General features: G+C 46.7%; 1 protein-coding gene across 2 annotated transcripts; it reads left to right on the forward strand.

The window, feature by feature from the left end:
- Window positions 1–798: 798 nt before the first annotated feature.
- Window positions 799–19,759, forward strand: LOC107376304 (transmembrane protein 184B). Of its 2 annotated transcripts, XM_015945334.3 has the most exons (10): window positions 799–987; window positions 5,791–6,012; window positions 6,953–7,118; window positions 15,059–15,149; window positions 15,228–15,303; window positions 16,505–16,596; window positions 16,673–16,842; window positions 16,926–17,120; window positions 17,397–17,423; window positions 19,298–19,759. In XM_015945334.3, the coding sequence occupies exons 2-10, from the start codon at window positions 5,791–5,793 to the stop codon at window positions 19,525–19,527; spliced, it is 1,269 nt and encodes a 422-aa protein (XP_015800820.3). In that variant the 5' UTR covers window positions 799–987; the 3' UTR covers window positions 19,528–19,759. The 2 variants fall into 2 exon arrangements, with proteins under 2 accessions (XP_015800820.3, XP_015800821.3); XM_015945335.3 differs by lacking the exon at window positions 17,397–17,423.
- Window positions 19,760–21,464: the final 1,705 nt, after the last annotated feature.

A 21,464-nucleotide genomic window follows, 5' to 3' on the forward strand; every position in this document is an offset into this window, starting at 1 on the left:
CTTTTAAATATTCATAATTCCTTCAACTGAAATGAAAATCCAATGGTTTGATATCACCTTTTTGTATTTTTGCCTTTCAACAACTTTAATGGTTTAATTTAGAAGAAAACCTAAGCAATGCAATTGCAGGTATCTGTGCGTGGACGTGTGCACATTCAAGTGGAAGGTGTGTAACCTTTGTACAGGCCATCATGACCCAGTGGCATTGTGACTGGATTTGAAGGGGGAGGGGGGTTCACTTTGTGTATTATGTACGGATATCCTTTACAGTTTAACACTATTTACAGTATTTGTGTATATTTTATGAGGTAATAAAAATGAATAATGTTGCAGACGCGTTTTACTAAGTCTGTGCTGATTATTTGGAGTCGTGTTTGTTCAGTAGAAATCAGATGTGTATCTAAATTTTAACCCGGGACATAAAATACTTTAACAAACTAAAACAATTTTTGTTCCAAAGAAGTTATTTCGATACCAAAACGTGCTAATAAATCACGCACTTCTTGTTTAGGCATGACAGCGATTACGCATGCGCAGCTCACTTCTGAAATTTAAGAAACTGACTGAGGTCTTTGTGCGCATGCGCTTGACAGTTTAGAGCTGCTGTTGCCACACTACTGATGTGGAGATTGTAACGACGTGACGTTACCCATCCGCTTTTGACTGGAAATGGCTCATATGGGCGTTTATAACGTAATAACGACCCCGTGACTTCAAAGGACATTATCTTCATAATCTTAATTGGTGGCGCGTGCGAGAGGAGCTGAGCTTGCTAGCAGCAGCCCTTTTTTTTTTATTACAAACCGGCGAAAAGCTTCCGGGACTCAGATGAAAACGCATTGATTTCATACGTAAACGGTTGTGCTCTGGATGTCGGCGTTTAGCTCGGTAACTTTATGCTCCGAAAGGTCTTCCGGTCAGCTTGAAATGATCAGCTGAAGCAATAAAATTGATGTTTGGATTCGAAGCTGCGCAGCTGCAGATGAGGTAAGGATGGAGACGCAAACGGCTAACGTTCTTTATTTCTTGTGGTTTTTATGTACGTAACTCACCTACTCTCTCAAAATATATCGACTAATGACCACTTTAAATCTCCTCCTTGAACCGTCACCTTATCGTGGTGGAGGAGTTTGAGTGCCCTAATGATCCTAGGAGCTATGTTGTCTGGGGCACTTAGTGCCCCTGGTAGGGTCTCCCATGACAAATTGGTCTTAGGTGAAGGGTGAGACAAAGAACGGTTCGAAGGATCTTTCATGGCGGTGAAAACGAAGAGTCGGAGTACCCGGCCCGGAGGGTTACCGGGGTCCCACCCTGGAGCCAGGCCTGGGGTTGGGGCCCGTGAGCGAGCGCCTGGTGGCCGGGCTTTCGCCCATGGGGCCCGGCCGGGCCCAGCCCGAACCGGATACATGGGCTCGTCCAACTGTGGACCCACCACCCGCAGGAGGAACATGAAGGGTCCGGTGCAATGTGAATCGGGTGGCAGACCAAGGCGGGAGCCTTGGCGGTCCAATCCCCGGACAAGGAAACTAGTTTTTGGGACATGGAACGTCACCTCGCTGGCGGGGAAGGAGCCGGAGCTTGTGGCAGAGGTTGAGCGGTACCGGCTAGATATAGTCGGACTCACCTCGACACATTGCATTGGCTCTGGAACCCGAGACCTGGAGAGGGGTTGGACACTCTACTTTGCTGGAGTTGCTCCGGGTGAGAGGCGGAGGGCTGGGGTTGGCTTTTTGTTAGCCCCGAGACTCTCTGCCTGTGTGTTGGGGTTTACCCCGGGGGACAAGAGGGTAGCTTCCTTGCGCCTTCGGGTCGGGGAACGGGTCCTGACTGTTGTTTGTGCGTATGGGCCAAATATCTGTTCAGAGTACCCACCCTTTTTGGAGTCCCTGGGACGAGTGCTAGATAGTGCTCCATCAGGGGACTCCATTGTCCTGCTGGGGGACTTCAATGCTCACGTGGGCAATGACAGCTTGACCTGGAGGGGTGTGATTGGGAGGAACGGCCCACCTGATCAGAACTCGAGCGGTGTTTTGTTATTGGACTTCTGTGCAAGCCGCAGTTTGGCCATAACGAACACCATGTTCGAACATAAGGATGCCCACCGGTACACTTGGTACCAGGGCAGCCTAGGTCACAGGTCGATGATAGATTTTGTAGTCGTATCATCTGACCTGCGACCGTATGTTTTGGACACCCGAGTGAAGAGAGGGGCGGAGCTGTCAACTGATCACCACCTGGTGGTGAGTTGGATCAGATGGCAAGGGAACATGCCGCGTAGACCTGGCAGACCCAAACGCATAGTGAGGGTCTGCTGGGAACGCCTGGCAGAAGAACCTGTCAAGACGGTCTTCAACTCCCACCTCCGGCAGAGCTTTGACCACGTCCCGAGAGCAGTGGGGGACATTGAGTCCGAGTGGGCCTTGTTCCACTCTGCGATTGTCGAGGCGGCTGTTGCTAGCTGTGGTCGTAAGGTGGCCGGTGCCAGTCGTGGTGGCAACCCCCGTACCCGCTGGTGGACACCAGAGGTTCGGGGAGCCGTCAGGCTGAAGAAGGAGGCCTACAGGGCGTGGCTGGTCTGTGGGTCTCCGGAGGCAGCAGACAGGTACCGGATAGCCAAGCGGGGTGCAGCAGTGGCAGTTGCCGAGGCAAAATCTCGGGCGTGGGAGGAGTTTGGTGAGGCCATGGAGAAAGACTATCGATCGGCTCCAAAGAGGTTCTGGCAAACTGTCCGGCGCCTCAGGAGAGGAAGGCAGCAACTCGCTCACACTGTTTACAGTGGGGATGGGGAGCTGCTGACGTCAACTGAGGCTATAGTCGGACGGTGGAAGGAATACTTTGAGGAGCTCCTCAATCCCACCAATGCGCATTCCGAGGAGGAACCAGAGCTGGGAGGCCTGGGGATGGACTGTCCGATCTCGGGGGCAGAAGTTGCTGAGGTAGTCAAACAACTACACAGCGGCGGAGCCCCGGGGGCGGATGAGGTTCGTCCTGGGTATCTCAAGGCTATGGATGTTGTAGGGCTGTCATGGTTGACACGTCTCTACAACATTGCGTGGTCATCGGGGGCAGTTCCTAGGGAGTGGCAGACCGGGGTGGTGGTCCCCATCTTTAAGAAGGGTGACCTGAGGGTGTGTTCCAACTATAGGGGGATCACACTCCTCAGCCTCCCTGGAAAGGTCTACTCCAAGGTACTGGAGAGGAGGGTCCGATCGATAGTTGAATCTCAGATAGAGGAGGAGCAATGTGGTTTTCGTCCTGGCCGTGGAACTGTGGACCAGCTCTATACCCTTGCAAGGGTGATGGAGGGGGCATGGGAGTTTGCCCAACCAATCCACATGTGCTTTGTGGATTTGGAGAAGGCTTATGACCGTGTCCCCAGGGGCACCCTGTGGGGGACGCTCCAGGAGTATGGGGTGGGTGGCTTTCTGTTAAGGGCCATTCAGTCCCTTTACCAGAGGAGCGTGAGTTTGGTCCGCATAGCCGGTAGTAAGTCGGACCTGTTCCCAGTGAGGGTTGGACTCCGCCAGGGCTGCCCTTTGTCACCGGTTCTGTTCATCACATTTATGGACAGAATTTCTAGACGCAGCCGTGGTGTGGAGTGTGTCGAGTTTGGTGGCAGGAGAATCTCGTCTCTGCTTTTTGCAGATGATGTGGTCCTCCTAGCTTCATCCAGCTCTGACCTTCAGCTCTTGCTGGGTAGGTTCGCGGCCGAATGTGAAGCGGCTGGGATGAGGATCAGCACCTCCAAATCTGAGACCATGGTTCTCGACCGGAAAAGGGTGGCTTGCCACCTCCGGGTCGGGGGAGAGGTCCTACCTCAAGTGGAGGAGTTTAAGTATCTCGGGGTCTTGTTCACGAGTGAGGGTAGGAGGGATCGGGAGATCGACAGGCGGATTGGTTCGGCGTCTGCAGTGATGCGGACGCTGAGCCGATCGGTCGTGGGGAAGAGGGAGCTGAGCCAGAAAGCCAGGCTCTCGATTTACCGGTCGATCTACGTCCCAATCCTCACCTATGGTCATGAGCTTTGGGTAATGACCGAAAGAACGAGATCGCGGATACAAGCGGCCGAAATGAGTTTCCTCCGTAGGGTGGCCGGGCTCAGCCTTAGAGATAGGGTGAGGAGCTCGGACATTCGGGAGGGACTCGGAGTAGAACCGCTGCTCCTCCGGATCGAAAGGAGCCAGTTGAGGTGGTTTGGGCATCTGGTCAGGATGCCTCCTGGACGCCTCCCTGGGGAGGTGTTTCGGGCATGTCCTGCCGGCAGAAGGCCCCCGGGTCGACCCAGGACACGTTGGAGAAGTTACATCTCCAATCTGGTCCGGGAACGCCTTGGGGTCCTGCCGGAGGAGCTGGTGGACAAGGCCGGGGAGAGGACGGCCTGGAGCTCCCTAGTTGGGATGCTGCCCCCGCGACCCGGACCCGGATAAGCGGAGGAAGACGAGAGAGACGAGAGACCACTTTAAATAAAAACCACCCAAAAAAAAAAATCCGATCGATCGACTTGCCTTTTTAAAAGGCGTTTGTGAAATCTGTTATCTCGTTTTTGTAACTGAAATTACACGAATATGAAAATCACTGCTACAGACTGATCGCAGATACGGTTTTTTTTTCCAAAGCGTGAACACACACACACACACACACACACACACACACACACACACACACACACACACACACACACACACACACGGCAAAGACTGCTGGTTCGATTGAGGTCAAAGTACCAAACGTGTTTTCGATCCTTCTCTTGAAAACCGTCACCAGGATGGATGAGCTACTCCTGTCTGTGATCTAATCGGAACCAGTCAGCTGCTCTTGTAGCAGAAATCTCAGGATGAGATGCAGATCGACCAAAATTAAATGTTTGTCAAAAATTGTTCTGGTTTTAATCCAGGCATGATCCCAAGTGACAAAACCATCCTGTTTACATTTAAAATGATGTGTTTAGACGCAGCCGTTCATCTGCAGGTGGATCATGATGTTGGTCATAATCACACCTCAGCTGTTACATCTTTACCTAAAACGTTCCTTCTCTGATGGTTCTGTGTTGGTGAGATCGGCTGATGTTGTCCCTGCTGCCGCCTCATCGCCACCTTATTGAGTTTCAGGCATAGCTTGAGTCATCCATGACCAGCTGCTGTGCACAGGCCTATATTTAGCCAAAGGAACAGGATTCATTGTGAAATGGGTTTTATTGTGAATTATTATTATATGATGTGTTTTTGGAATCAGCACAGATGTGCTGTGCAGCACCAGGAGATGGGATTTGTCATGAGGGTGTTGGCACAAGGAGGAAGCTTTTAGGATTTTGTGCTGCTCCGGGGGCGTGAACAATCTGCTCCGGGGGCGTGAACAATACTTCTCCTGGTGCTGCTGTTGACAAGTCAAGTTTTTATCTTCAGACTTTAGTGAAGTATGATTTCTGGTGTGTAAGGTTACAATCTAAATTTTACAAAAGGATCCCATGTAGAGCACAGAGAACAGGGTGATAAAATGTCTCTCTCCCACCCACCTCATGGTCATTCCCCTCATCCTTCTTCTCATCTCACATCTCCACAGGATCTTTAGCATATTTTAGATCTGTGCTCTGTCCTACTTTATTCAGATTTTTGTTTTTCCTCCAACATCAGCGCTTGTTCGCTGATTTAGGTTGCAGCGGTCTCTTCATGCTTTATTACATGAAACGGAAGGCTCTGCAGCTGATTCCTGTTATATTAATTGCCTGAGTAATGTTATTTAGTCTCACATGAATCCCATTTATTGATGAAGTCTCTGGCTTTTTGCTCACAGATGAATCAGCTTTGGTGGCGAGTCAAGCGCCTCTCGGAGAGGTCAGGGAGCGACTCTCCCAGCGGGTCCCTGGTCACCATGGCCCCACACGGGTCCAACTCCTCCTTGGCACCGGTCGACCCGGTGGTCAGGCCAGAGGAGCCCATATTCCTCATGACATCCACTGCCCAAACGATCTCTGGGTTTTTTGTTTGGACTGCCCTTCTGATCACCTGTCACCAGGTACGATTGTCCATCACCTCTATATCTGACAGTCTTCCTTTGTAACTCCTGTGTCTAACAAGCCTCTTTATGACCTGGAGCTCCGCTGAACCTCGAGGGCACCATGGATCAGTGTTTGCTGATGCTCTTCACACACACAGTTAAAGAAAAACCCTCTGTCCCTCAGACAACAGGTGCTCCAGCTCTGTTACCACCTCATCAACAAGCAGGAGATGAGTGTTTGGTTATGCGTGTGTGTGAGCAGCTGAAGGTCACCTAGCAACAATCCACACAAAGCCTGTCGTCACCCACTTTTGGTTATTTTACCCCAGGTGTGTGTGCGTTTACAGGCCAGGAAAGGCGATAGGTTTGGGCATTGTGTATGTGGCAGAGTGGCCGGATGGAGCCAAGCGAGGTGCTGCTGACAAAAGGCTCGCCCTGTTCCTCCCACCGTCTGCTGCGCTCCATAGGAGTGATAAAAGCTCGGTGTCAGTTTCCTCAAACAACCCCCACATGTTGCTGGAGAAACACACACTTACACACGCACACACACGCACACACACACACACACACGCACACGCACACGCACACACACACACACACACACACACACACACACAGATTCAGGTTTCACAAGGCAGCGTTTAGTTTCAAACTGTTTTTTTAAACTATGAAACGTGTCACACCAACACCACATCCTCACACAGCTACACTAAACGTAACTAAATCTTTTTCTGACCATGCTTTGGTCTTCTTACATGTGACAGATGTTTGTCTCAGTCCTGGCATGAAGACCTGTGAGTTGCATCTCAATCCTCTTTGCTCCTTTTGTCACTCATCTTTACTTCCTGTTTACACCGACACACTGTTATCTGTGTGATGTGAAGTGTTTTGGCGTTAGCATCGATTGATTACCTCCCATCTTTGATAAAACATCTGAGTTTGACTCGTCTGTCTCCAGATCTACATGCACCTCCATTACTACAGCTCTCCCAACGAGCAGAGGCACATCGTCAGGATCCTCTTCATAGTCCCCATCTATGCCTTCGACTCCTGGCTCAGCCTCCTCTTCTTCACCAACGAGGAGTACTACGTGTACTTTGACACAGTTCGAGACTGCTACGAAGGTAAGCAGTGGAACACAGAATGATGTTTTCCACAGTTAAACACTCAGAGCCATGATCCCAGTTCGTGTTCAGGCTCCTGTTAGTTATAAGGGAGAGGGGATTGATGTGAAACCCTGGAGGGGAGATGGCCTTTGTGGTGTCTTCATTTACAAAGGTTGCATCTTTGTTTTCACGTCTCCATGGCCCGATGGGTATGGGGGGGGGGACCAGTTTCCTAGCAACTGGAGCCAAATACTTTAAAGAGCAAGTCACCCCCAAATCAAATTTTATTTTCTGATAAACTACATAAATGAGCGTCTAATTGTGCTGCAGACACGTGTAGTCAATAATTTGGCACTTCAGTGCATTTTAGTTAAAATTTAAATATTCTGCCTAAAACTGTCAGTGCTGTGCCGTTGTCAGGTAAAAACTCTGCACTGTATTTGAATTTAAATCTGCCATCGCTATTGGCTAAGAGGTATGCTATGATGTAAACTGGTACATTATGATGTCACAGTGCTGTCGTGAGCCTGTGTGTGTGTGTATTTGTTAGCAGCTCCGCCCTCTCGGTCTGCCAGGCAACAGCATTTGTTCCATTTTTCAAACAGGAAGTGAGAGTGGAGTTAGACTCTGGTAGGGGGTGACTTGCTCGTTAAAATTTTAATTTTCTGCCTAAAACTGGCAGTGTTGTGCCGTTGTCAGGTAAAAACTCTGCACTGCATTTGAATTTAAATCTGTCATCGCTATTGGCTAAAAGGTACCCTAGAACGTTAGCTGGTACCATATGATGTCACAATGTCGTTGTGAGCCTGTGTGTGTGTGTATTTGTTAGTGGCTCCGCCCCCTCGGCCTGCTAGGCAACAGCATTAGTTGCATTTTTCAAACAGGAAGTGGGAGTGGAGTAATACTCTGGTAGCGAGATCGCACTTCTTTAAAATCAGCTCATTTTTACAGCAGAGAAATCCGAGGTTTTTGGTTAAATTGAAGAAAATGGGATTTTATTGAATATTTTCAGTGATTTGCTACAATTATTGTTTTATAAATGTTTAATAGTGGTTGGTTTGTTTATATCGGCTGAAGTTTAACAGGTTTTGGGTTCGAACTGTTAATACTAATGTTTTAAATATCAAACCTTTACCAAAAAGACAAATCTCACATGCTATTTATTTACTTTTTATTTGTTTTATTATTGAGACCCAGTTACTTTGTCTAAATGTTGGAGGTTTATTGGACATAATTATTGAAAGAATATATTTCTGTGTTTTAGACCTAATTTGCAGCAAATGCTAAGCAATGTTGATGAGACTGAGCTGCTTAAAGGGATAATTTGACCATTTTTAATTGTGTTTTTGAGTTAAAGTGATTAATAATTACAATCTTACCTGTTTAAGATAGCTTCAATGTCTCTGGAGAACCACATCCTGCAGGACTGATAAGCTAATGGCTAGTCTAAGTGCAGCCAATGCCAGTGTGTCACTGTCGTCCTAAAACATCTCCAGTCTCCAAAGTTTGTCAGCCATTAATGTAATGTTACACTTTCATCAGTTTTTGGGTTATATATACCGAGCTCAGTCGTGGACGGAATCTAAGAATGTCTGTCAAAATGTCTCTGCACCATGCTGACAGCACCAGGACCCATCGAAACAACAAGGTGACATATTCATACTAACAGAAATCAGTCATGCACTGCAGAAGACGAAAAAGAGACATTTCACACAAGCACCATTCCTGAACCGCTGCCATCTTTGTAGTTTTGCGTCTTTGCAACTCTACCGTCTTCACAAATTTGTTTTTGCCATTATGGTGCTTTGTTAAAAATTCATTTATTTTTATTTTTTGTTCTTGTGAAGCTCCTTGTGGTTTTTTTTTTAAATTGCCTTTTAGACACATTAAAAGACATATGTACAAGCCAGAACAAATTTTTGTAAAACATTTCTGAACAAATCTCCCTCCCAACTACAGATCCCCCCTAAACTTAAAAAATAAATAAATAAATAAATAAATACTCAATAAATAAATAAAAAAACTTGCCAAGAATGAGACATTGCACAGCGACGATTGCCTATCCTGTCTAAAAAAGCGCTGCCAGTCCTCCACTGTGTTGCGTAATTTTTATATATGGGTCCCATATTTTCCTAAACACCCCACTTTTATTGTTCAGCCTAAAAGCTACTTCCTCATAGCTGGCGATTTTTGTCATGTCGCGCTCCTTGTGGTGTTTATCTTGAGAGGCGCTATGTAAGAAAAGCGCTTCTTTTACTTCTGACGCCGATTTCACTGGAAGCATCAGCAGGGCGAAACGGCAGTGGAACGGTTTAGTCGCCAACTTCAAAGCTATCCTTTCCACACCGGGAGAGTCCTGGCAGCAGCACGGCGTTCTCGCTGTGCTTTTCGCTGGACTCGCGAGATCGCACGATCCCTCGAGACTTCAGGTCACACGGTTTGTTTATGCAATCCGCCATTAAACCAAAAAGAAGAAAATCACGCTTGATATCGCTGTTTGATGTCATATATGATGTTGTTCTTCTCCACTGCCAGGATTAAAACCATGAAAAACACATTGCTGCACTTCTGAAACGATGCTGTGAGTAAATAAGTCCTTGGGTCACACGTAAGCTTCATATATATGAAATTGCATCGCGGCAATACTTTTATTTTGAAAATTACTGGGGTTTTTACACTGAAACAGTGTGTGATTTCCTGTCTTGCTCTATATTAACTGCGGAAATTGTTGTGTCCCAGAAGCAGCTCGTGGCAAAAATAGAACCTAATCCTATCCTTGGCGGCATGCCGCTTCTGGGAAGTGCCTGAAAATCGCCGCGTCGCTGCTGGTTTGAAACAGTCCGTAGACCATAATGGATTCTGTTTGAAGCAGTGATGTTCTGCTGCCGTTCCGCGCTGCTGATGCGTTCAGTGTGAAACCGGGGTAAGCTCGCCCAACTTCACTCTACAAAAAAAAGAGCGCTGTGATTGGCCCAGCCTACACCTAGCTGAATTTAGACCTGCTGAGGCTAGGCTAGACCAACCCGCAGAGCAAAAAATGACTCACGTGAACCACATTTAGAAGGTTGGAGTTGTTTTAAAACGCCAACAACACATTTTCATCTGAGCTGAGCTCAAGCTAGTTGTTAGCTCATTAACTCATTCGTTGCCAGCTGTTTCGTCGTTGTTGTCTTACTCCACTTATCCGGGTCGCGGGGGCAGCATCCCAACTAGGGAGCTCCAGACCGTCCTCTCCCCGGCCACCTCCACCAGCTCCTCCGGCAGGACCCCAAGGCGTTCCCGGACCAGATTGGAGATGTAACCTCTCCAACGTGTCCTGGGTCGACCCGGGGGCCTTCTGCCGGCAGGACATGCCCGAAACACCTCCCCAGGGAGGCGTCCAGGAGGCATCCTGACCAGATGCCCAAACCACCTCAACTGACTCCTTTCGATTCGGAGGAGCAGCGGTTCTACTCCGAGTCCCTCCCGAATGTCCGAGCTCCTCACCTTATCTCTAAGGCTGAGCCCGGCCACCCTACGGAGGAAACTCATTTCGGCCGCTTGTATCCGCGATCTCGTTCTTTCGGTCATTACTCAAAGCTCATGACCATAGGTGAGGATTGGGACGTAGATCGACCGGTAAATCGAGAGCCTGGCTTTCTGGCTCAGCTCCCTCTTCACCACGACAGATCGGCTCAGCGTCCGCATCACTGCAGACGCCGAACCAATCCGCCTGTCGATCTCCCGATCCCTCCTACCCTCACTTTTGATCAAGACCCCGAGATACTTAAACTCCTCCACTTGAGGTAGGACCTCTCCCCCGACCCGGAGTTGGCAAGCCACCCTTTTCCTGTCGAGAACATGGTCTCAGATTTGGAGGTGCTGATCCTCATCCCAGCCGCTTCACACTCGGTCGCGGACCTACCCAGCAAGAGCTGAAGGTCAGCTAGGAGGACCACATCATCTGCAAACAGCAGAGACGAGATTCTCCTGCCAACATACTCGACACACTCCACACCACGGCTGCACTTAGAAATTCTGTCCATAAAGGTAATGAACAGAACCGGTGACAAAGGGCAGCCCTGGCGGAGTCCAACCCTCACCGGGAACAGGTCCGACTTACTACCGGCTATGCGGACCAAACTCACGCTCCTCTGGTAAAGGGACTGAATGGCCCTTAACAGAAAGCCACCCACCTCATCCAGCCAGCTGTTTCCTGATCGCTAAAGCCCTTCGCTGCCAGCGTTTCTCACCATTTTTACTGTTTTTTTTAAGTCACAGAACGTTGTGCACTAGGATGATGTCGACGCCAAAACAAAGCGTAGACTCACCTCTTACATCAGGAAGAATCTGCGTGTGAATCTGCGGCCCAAAACGATCTCCTAACACATGGATTTTCTGCTTCCTGATCATGTGACGTGTGACGTATGCAGATGAAGATCGGCTTTAGAGCTGGGATGTTTGTTGTCATGGTGCGGGGGCTCGTTCCGACGCCCACACAGTAAAAGAAAAATTCAAATGACGACTTTAATCGTCATTGGCAGTGAACGAGTTAATACTGAAGGATGTGGACTTTTATTTCTCCCAACAGAGGCTGTTCAGAAAGGTATTCCCCGATGAGATCGTAATTATTTATTAGGAACACACTCGAGCTTAGTGTCATAGATGAAAACATTACAACACTGCTGGGCTTTAATCGAATTTTGTCTAGTAAACAAAGACGTTATAGAGTTCAAAGCATAAGTAACTGGAGCCAATTCACCTAAAAGAAGGAACACATTTTAATAAGACTAAATTATAAATATCAGTTCTGGAATTGTGGGTTTGTAGAAGCTGACCCGGGATCTGCTTTAGTAAAGCAGCCATATTGATCTGAACAACAACAAAGTCTGTGTTTGGTTGAGTGGAGCTGCAGATCCAAAGCAGATCCCGAAACCTCCATAAAACACTCCATAAAACATTGGCTACAGCTGCAGGAATGGGACTCTCGTCTCCTCCCTTCACGTTGCTGCTCAGCTGTGAAAGCAGGAAAGCCTGAAAACATTTGAGATCTTTGCTGTTTGTCAGATAATTGAGCTGGAGGCTTTGTTTCCTGTTGTCATCATTACTAAAATCATCATTCTTTGGTGTTCAGCCCCAAAATGTTGCCTTCAAACTCATCGCTATTTCTTGCTTGGCCTTTTAAACGACACGAGCACATTTCAGTACGGGGGAAAATACGGCATGTGTGATTATGCAACGCTAACAAAGCAGGCTCTGTGCTGCTGACTGTTCTGGTGAGTGTGTTCAGCACGATAGAAACTTCAGCTCAGCGTTTTTTCTCCAATAAAAAAGGAAAACAGAGAGTTCAGCTGGTTTCTGTGGGTTGTTCTTGACTCAACCTGCAAACACCTGGAGCAGCTGGAGGAAACTCCGTAGTAACCGGATGGTGGAGTCCTGCCAGGATTAGACGCTTCTGTCGTGTTTGGTTTTTATTTATTCATCTCAATGAGGATCTTTCTGTTTGAGACAGTTTTCTGGGGTTTGGTAACACTGAATACGTCCCTCTGCCCATCTAGGGACAAAAACTAGGGTTCCTCTTGTTTTTCTGCATTAATAACATCACATTCATGAGCATGGCACGCCTGTAGGTGGCAGTAGTTCCCCAAATGGTTTGCAGGCAAATATTCCTTGGACGTGGAATAACTAGATGGCGGGCCATAACCGACCTCGGTGTCATCCTTCACCTTTGATCTTTTACATAAAGCAGTAACTGTGAAAACAAGCGAATGCAAACACAGGTCACACATGTGAGGTCAGAGCATTTTACTGCGAGTGGGGATGTCGCAAAATCGTAAAAATCTGGTTAGTTACGTCCACAAGCAAATGCTGACATCGGAGAATTGATAAAAATCCACTCAGGATGGTTTGTGAAGGAACCGTTTTTGGTGCGGTTATCTTCACGTTGGTGTGGCTGACAGGCAAAACCGTGGAAAACATCATATGTCAAATCCATGGCACAAAACAAGCGGAATTAGAAAATAGCGTTTTTAGCACCGTTGTCTTGCATTCATTTTTTCGTTCTTCCAGGGACCCGTGGTCCGGAAGTAGATGGGAGTGACTTAGGCTGCCTATGGGTTGTGACCAGATTATATATCACATAGGGTGGCTTGCCAGGCTAGGATATTTCTGCTAAACTGCTATTGCATCATAGTGCTTCTTCTAATGCTGACCCAATGTTTAATGTTGCTGCCATCGCATTCAAAGTAACCTTATTTATGAAATTTTTTTTTTTTAAGTTTAAAAACTGGATATGTTCCTACGTTTTTGCAATTGGGGTTTTATTGTGCATCTTTTTATTTTTTGTGAGTATTTCTAAATTATTCTGTAACGTGACACGACTGAGTTTAGGATCGACGATGAGATAAAAACACAATCTGATCTGCAGAATTCAGCCTTTTGTTTATTTATTTTATTTTTGGGGCCCATTTTACAAAAAATTGTTCCAAGGGCCCAAAGTTCCTATCGCCTTCTGCCTTTCTTTGTGCTGCCATGTGGGTCTTTACTGCTTCTATAAATACTCCAAATGAAAAAAACCCGTCCATCTATTTTCTGTCCATGTTTGTTTTCATAAATTATTTGCTTCTATGAGCCTTTTGAGAAAGTCCCTTATTGTGATGTCACAATAAGGAAAATCAGCTGTAAACACTGGAGAAGCAGTGCTCTACTCCAAGCCCCTCCCAGCTCAGTGGCCTAGTGGTAGAGTGTCCGCCCTGAGACTGGGAGATCAGGATTCAATTCCTGGTCGGGTCATACCAAAGACTTAGAAAAAAATGGGACCCAATGCCTGCCTGCTTGACACTCAGCATTAAGGGGTTGGACGGGGGGGTTAAACCACCAAATGGTTCCTGAGCGCGGCCGTGTCTGCAGCTCACCGTTCCCCCAGGGGATGGGTCAAATGCGGAGAACAAATTTTGCGCACACACAGTGTGTGTGACAACTGATGGGACTTTAACTTTAACTTTAGATATCTGTGCTTCTCACTTCAGAGAAGCCAATTTGAGAATGGGTGGGCGTGGCCAGCAGCACCTTGTTTTCTTAAAGTGACAGAACCCTGAAACGACTCATTCTGTAAGGTACTGAAAATGTGAAGAATAAAACAGCTGAAATGGCTTCATGTGAGACGGATTTAGAGCAAAAACTTCATAAACATGTTTTGTATCGACCGCAGAATTGTTATAACTTGTTTAAAAAACGTTTAATATGTCCCCTTTGACGTGTCAGCAGCTGGCAGACATGATTAGCGTTGGAATTATATTAAAAACCGATATTGTAAGATCATGTTTAGATGTGGCTAAAAGCATGATTCTAACATCAGATTGTTTTCATACAAAAGAACAAACAGGAACACAACACAGCATCTAAACAAGCCCCCACGTGTGGCGTCATAATCCTGCCTTCTTTTGCGTGGCACTGCTCCACCAACACAAACCGTTTCCAGAGTTTGCGACGCGCCCAAAGGTTTGCTGTCTTCATGTCAAGTATCTGTGCAGAGCTTTATAATTACGATCTCACAACCATCACCCAGTCATCTGTGAGCTGAACGATGAGGATGACTCACCTTCTCAGATGGAATCTGCTGACCTCAACAGTTCTGAATCCAAATCAGCAAAACTGAGCTGCACCGAGCACTGGCACGGTTTCCCAAGGAAAACTTAGTCCTGATGTGTAATTCTCCTAGTTCTCCAAATAGAAACTCCAGTTTCTAACTAAAACACAGGAGGGACCGGTGGTGCCAATGCTCGGCAGCCTCGCCTCTGCCAGTGCGCCCCAGGGCATCTGTGACTACATTGCTCATCACAACCAGGGTGTGAATGTGTGTGTGAATGGATGAGTCACTGTAGTGTAAAGCGCTTTGGAGTCCTCTGACTCAGAGAGATGCTATACAAGTGCGGGTCATTTATTGTGCCCTTTTATGAACTGAATCATCCATTTTGCAGCCTTTGTCATCTACAACTTCCTGAGTCTGTGTTACGAGTATCTGGGAGGAGAGAGCGCCATCATGGCGGAAATCCGAGGGAAAGCCATCGAGTGAGCGCCCTTACATTCTGTTTTTCTGATATAATCGTGCACACGAACAATCTCGTTTTCTAACCCGTTTCTCCTCAGATCGAGCTGCTTGTATGGAACCTGTTGTCTGTGGGGAAAGACCTACTCCATCGGCTTTCTCAGGTTTTGCAAACAGGTACCTGATTGGTCCGTCTGCCTTTTGGCGTACCAAGTTTTGTTTCAGAAGCAAAAATGAATAAAAACCAAAATAAAACCAATTTTCAGATTTTGGTTTTTGATTAAAGAGTAAAATCAGGAAAATATATATATTCTTATTCAGTGGTAACAAATATAAGTCACACACCTAAAATTACTCCTGATTTCATGAGTTATTTGTGATTCAAATAATCAAAGTTCAATTGCTCAAAAACAAAACTTGTTTTCTGAAATCAGAAACACTTTTGCAACATCTATAAAAATATGACTTGCTCTGATTGTTGCCCGTCTGGAAACAAACACAGACGTTCATACTTGTTGAGAACAAGGAGTGTCGAGCATTAAAGAGCAAGTTCACTGAGAAACCGTTTCTTGTTATCTTTTAAATCTGATCAGTCACTTAGGAGTCGGCAGTCACGCAGATGTGCAGGCGTACGACGAAATGCGCATTGCACTTGCTTAACTCATTCACTGCCAGCTGCTATCTGAACACAAAGCCTGACTGCCTGCGTTTTTGAGCATTTTTACGTTTTTTCAAGAGTCACAGAATATTGCGTTCTATCCACGTAAACACCAACACTACCAAAAGAAAGAGTAGACTCATTTCTTACATCAGAAAAAAATCAGCTTGCTTCTAGCTTTTTCCATCCTTCCACAATCCGTTGTCGAAGTGTAAGCTGCAGGGAGCTCATTCCCAAGCCCGCCCCGCAGTCGTTAGTGGCAGTGAACAGGGGCGTGTTCAGGGGGTGGCCTGGGGCAGCACATGCCACCCCTTTTTAAAAGATTTGGCTACGCCACTGGCAGTGAATGAGTTAAAGACAGCTCCTGTTATGAGGTGGTAAGGTATAACATCTAACACGTAAGCTGAATGTGAAAATAGTCTTCTACCCCTATTTCCTGCGTTAGCCGCTGTTAGAAACAGACGGGGAAACGCTCGGATCAGAAAAGCCACACGGATCTATGTCACTCTGTAAAGTAGCGTTCATGGACTCACGCATCTCGGCTCGCGACAGGGAAGGCTGTTGTTGATTTAGCATCCAGCAGAGAGCAGAACTCCGCTAAAGTCTCGGCTAGTAGAAGCTAACAGTTAGCATTAGCAGCTCCACAATATGGTTGAGCTCCTTCAGGCTTGTGTTATCCAACATCTCTGCTCCTGCTGAACTCATCTCCTCCGTTCCCAGGCCACCCTCCAGTTCTGTGTGGTCAAACCTCTGATGGCGATGATCACCGTCATTCTTCAGGCCTGTGGGAAGTACAGAGACGGAGACTTTAAGTACGTTTCACCAGCAGCTTATCCTGCTCTTCCTGACAGCTTCACATTTTATTTGTGTCATTTTTCTCTCCTCCAGCGTGGCTAGCGGCTACCTGTATGTCACCATCATCTACAACATCTCTGTCAGCTTGTCGCTCTACGCTCTCTTCCTCTTCTACTTTGCTACACGAGAGCTGCTCGTCCCGTACAACCCTGTACTCAAGTTCTTCATGGTCAAGTCGGTCATCTTTCTTTCCTTCTGGCAGGGTAAGGACGTCGTATTCTGGGGAAACCCCTTTCCACTCCTTCGTGTTTACTTTAGCCTTCCTCACACTCCTCATGTCTCCCAGGGATGCTGCTGGCCATCCTGGAGAAATGTGGAGCGATTCCTCAGATAAAGTCGGCCGACTTCTCCGTGGGCGAGGGAACGGTTGCTGCTGGCTACCAAAACTTCATCATTTGCATAGAGATGTTCTTTGCTGCTGTGGCTTTGCGTCACGCCTTCACTTATAAGGTCTACATGGACAAAAGACTGGACTCGTATGGTAAGAGACATCCGTGGGACAGTCTGGGTGTTGTGAAATGGAAAAACATAAAGTAAAAATGAACAGATGTTGACTAAGCTGCGAGTTTTCTGTGATCCACGTTTCCTGGTTCTTCAGGACAGATCTGACCTCTCCACGGATTCACTTTGATTCCTGACTTGAACTCAGTAACTGACCTTTTTGCTGCTGTGTACCTTCATTTTCTTCCCATCTTTCAGCTGTTTCTTGTCTTTTTCTTGTTTTTCTCTCCTCCTCCTCCTCACGCGGCACTAAAAGGCTCATTTCCTCTCTATGGTCAATACGGTAGGTTGGATGGTTGGCTGTTTGTTATTTTGTGCTTTAGATATTTCATTATTGTCCTGCATCACACGAGCACTTAGTAAAGATTGTGTTTTTGTTTTAAAGTTTGAAGTAATACTGGTATTTGTGTCTTTATTAACTGACATGTCTGTTTCTGTTTGCACCAGTTTAGTTTATTCTGTCGTTATTAGAAGAGGCTAGGTCACAAGCACGCTTTTTAAAGTGTATTTTTGATGTTTTTGCAGCATCATCCATCTTAATAAGTCTGATTTAAAAGGCTTCTAAAGCTTTACCAAAACCAGAAAGGACAAAGGTAGGAAAATATCTAAACCTAAAGGCGAGTCCTTTGGACCAGATTTAAATCCCAATTTGTAGGAAAAAAAAATCATGATTGTGATTCATTTGTGGTCGACATTAAAATTCTAACCATTTCTTCTTGTTTAGTTGACCAACACTATCCAGGTTTCACATTTTAAAGAGACTGTAGGCACCAACTTTCCACCAGCAGATGGCAAAGTGATGATTTAAGACCTAGCTCACTGATCAAACATGTTTTACAATATTGATGTTAATTAAAATAGAGATTATTAATTAAATTAAAATATAAAATCCCAACAGGTAGGCTAGAAAAGTCAATAGTAACCCCTAGTGATCTGTTTTCAGTAGTGCGCCGGCTTCCGCTGGAGCGGTTCGCAGCCAACTGTGAAGCAGCTGAGGCCATGGTCTTGAGTCAGAAAAGGGTAGAATGCCTTCTCCAGGTCAGGGATGAGGTCCTGCCCCAAGTGGAGGAGTTTAAGTATCTCGGGGTCTTGTTCACGAGTGAGGGAAAGCTGGAACGCAAGATCGACAGGCGGATTGGTGCTGCGTCTGCAGTGATGCGGGCGTTGTACCGGTCTGTCGTGGTGAAGAGAGAGCTGAGCCAGAAGACGAAGCTCTCAATTTTCTCTGCAGGGTGGCTGGGCTCTCCCTTAGAAAAAGGGCGAGAAGCTCGGTCATCTGGGAGGGGCTTGGAGTAGATCTGCTGCTCCTCCACATCGAGAGGAGCCAGTTGAGGTGGCTCAGGCATCTAGTTAGGATGCCTCCTGGACGCCTCCCTGGTGAGGTTTCCGGGCACATACACCCGGGAGACCTAAAGAGAGACCCAGGACACGTTATCTCTCGGCTGGCCAGGTAATGCCCTGGGGTTCACCCGGAAGAGCTGGCCCAAGTGGCTGGGGAGAGGGAAGTCTGGGCCTCTCGATTTAGGCTGTTGCCCTCGCGACCTGACTCCGGATAAGTGGGAGAAAATGGATGAATGGATGGAGTGTGCCGGTTGTTGCAACCGTAGTCTGCACAAAAAACGGGCATAGTTACCCGCTCTGCATTGACTCCAGTTGGGTTTGGAGAGTGAGGAACCCACCCAATATGGCGGCGATGCTGTTACACTCTCCAGTGCCCGATGGCACGTCTACATATTCGCGACGGCCCACGATAAAATTTGCCAGCCAACAGACTAAAGCAGTACTGTCACCTTCTCCCTTTCAGAGTGGGCAGCACAGGTTTTTATCTAGCACCAGGTCAGGAGCCATTCATGAGTAATCCAGACTTCGTTGAGTTGTCAGCAGGCAACATTTTACATGGCCATCCTATAGTAACCATGCCGGTTAAAGCAGAAATCCAAAGTTTTTCCTCAGAGGAAAATGTAGCACACCGTAAGGCTTTATCCCTTCTTCTGTGATAGAAGCAGGAAGCAACACCTCTCATCCTACATGCACACCTCTGCGCGGACAACAGAGCTAAAACACATTGTTTTACTATTATCATCCAACCCCTGAAAGGGGAAACTTCTAGATTGCAGCACTAACAGAAAACAAAACTTATTTTCATTACGCCTCCAGGTCACTGCGCCCCAATGAAGAGCATCTCCAGCAGCCTGAAGGAGACCATGAACCCAGGGGACATGGTCCAGGATGCCATCCATAACTTCTCCCCAGCTTATCAGCAGTACACTCAGCAGTCCACGCTGGAGCGAAGCGGGGGGCCATCTCTGTCCCGCAGCCACAGCAACCTCAGCGCCTGCGGAGACAACGAGAAAACCCTCCTACTGAGCTCTGACGATGAGTTCTGAGTCCAGTCTGCTCCCTAAAGCTCGCGCTACTCCCGAGCCTATAATGAAATCTCCTCAGCCATGTGGGACAGATCAGATCTTCTGCTTAGACTTTTGCATAAAAGGGGGAATTAGTTAGAATATATTTGGATTACAATGAAAGCTCTGATTTCTGTCTGACATTAAATGGTGAGCTGCAGAAAAATCCCGTTCAGGAGATAAAGAAAGTGGATTAGTGCAAATGTCTGTGCCTGCTTACTGCAGCTTAGGAACGCACTTCAGAAGCTACGGCAGGAAAGCCCCCCAAAACGCCGGGGGGGGGGGGGGGCATCTTCATCTGCAACACACAGGTTCTTTAATTTTAGTCGGTTGTTTTGGTTCTACGTTCTGTTTGCTTTTGCCAAAAGAGAGAACCTAATCCTGCTCCCCTTTTTACCGTTTCAGTTAGAATCGCAGGTTCTACACTTTATGCTGTGTGACAGAAGACATGACAGCTGTTGGAAAGTTCTTTACAATGTTCTAGGAAATTCTCTGTATTTTGTCATTATTGTGGGTTTGTTTGGACCGCAGGTGTAACCTTGTGTCCAGCTGACCCTCCAAGTGTTTGTGGCGCATCAAGGGAACAGCTGTATCGCCTTGTTTTTGTTGTGTTTGTTTTGAAAGCGTGGGCAGTGGGACTAACGGGAGGACAAGCAAGCACCCACGCAGATTACAGATTATAGGAGGAGTGACTCTTCCTGCAGAAGCAGCCCAGCTGTGATCTGCTGTAGAGGCTGTAATCTAATTACCAGCGTTGCGTTCAGCACAGACCAGCTCTGCCCCTGCTGGCTCCGATTGTAACAGCCGATGGTTTAAAGATGCGCGGTCCATTGCAGCTGCAGTCAGTTTCCCTTAATTAATATCATTAAATCACAAGTCTGTTGCCGTATTATCTGCTAACTAATGGCATCGTTTGTGTTTCTGCAGCCACTAAATTTAAGACCGAGTGCAATGTTCTGTTCTGTTTTTGTAATTTAACGGGAACCTTATAACCCGAAGTTTAGCCCTCAGGTAACAGCATATCTATCTCACGCATATACTGATTAAAACACTAAGTTTGCATTCGGTTTGAACGTGTGTAAAGCTGCAGGTTTCGTCTGTCGTGTAAATAGAGCTGAACGAAGCACTGTGACATTTATGGTGGTGACTGTAATGGCTTTGCTTGGTTTAGTGCTCTGTTGAAATATGATTATTTTAACTTTATAAACAAAATATTTCCTTTAAGTTGTACACATTTTTATATGTATATTTGTTATATGTTTATGTTGGTGTTGCAAAGGAAATAAACAAAAAAAGTTCACACTTTTTTTACATTCTGCAGTGATACGTATGGCTTCTTCGGGGTACAACAAATAACTTCTTGGTCGCTCCTGTTTACTGAATTTGTTTTTTTTTAAAGGTGTGAAACACTGAAAAAACATTTTTAATTATTATTTCTGATTCTAATGGGTCAGTCTGAGTATTTTATGCAGGCCGAACATTAAAATAGTCTCCTACACCTATCTCCTGTATTAGCTTCTGATAGAAAATAGATGGTGAAACTCTAGGATTACAAAATCCTGACAGATCTACATAACACGGTCACTTAACATTCATCTTGACTCACGACGGGGAAGGCTGTTGGTGGTTTAGCGCCCAGGGAAAAGCAGATAACGTCTCAGTTAGTAGAAGCTAACTGTTAGCATTAGCAACCCCAGCACACAGCTGAACTCCTCCAGACTTGCATTATTTGTGGGGATGAAATATCAACATTGTGAATCAATGGTAGAGTCACGATGCTGTTAGCCAATCCGAGATGTCCAAATCCAGAACCTGCCGTCTGAAGCTCAGCTGTGATGTGTCACTCCTAGCTCATGGAAATGGTGCACCAATGTCCCCCCCCCCCCCCCCCCCCCAAGAATAAAACTTACAAGGCGTTC

This window comes from Nothobranchius furzeri, chromosome 12, assembly GCF_043380555.1.
Source record: "Nothobranchius furzeri strain GRZ-AD chromosome 12, NfurGRZ-RIMD1, whole genome shotgun sequence".
Classification (NCBI taxonomy): Eukaryota; Metazoa; Chordata; class Actinopteri; order Cyprinodontiformes; family Nothobranchiidae; genus Nothobranchius; species Nothobranchius furzeri.

Excerpts from the sequence above, each read along its gene's own strand:
- LOC107376304 (XM_015945334.3), top strand. The coding sequence starts at position 5,791 with ATGAATCAGCTTTGGTGGCGAGTCAAGCGCCTCTCGGAGAGGTCAGGG. Across the intron at positions 16,597-16,672 it reads TACAGAGACGGAGACTTTAA|CGTGGCTAGCGGCTACCTGT; the intron begins GTACGTTTCACC and ends TCTCTCCTCCAG. Across the intron at positions 17,424-19,297 it reads TCCTCTCTATGGTCAATACG|GTCACTGCGCCCCAATGAAG; the intron begins GTAGGTTGGATG and ends TTACGCCTCCAG.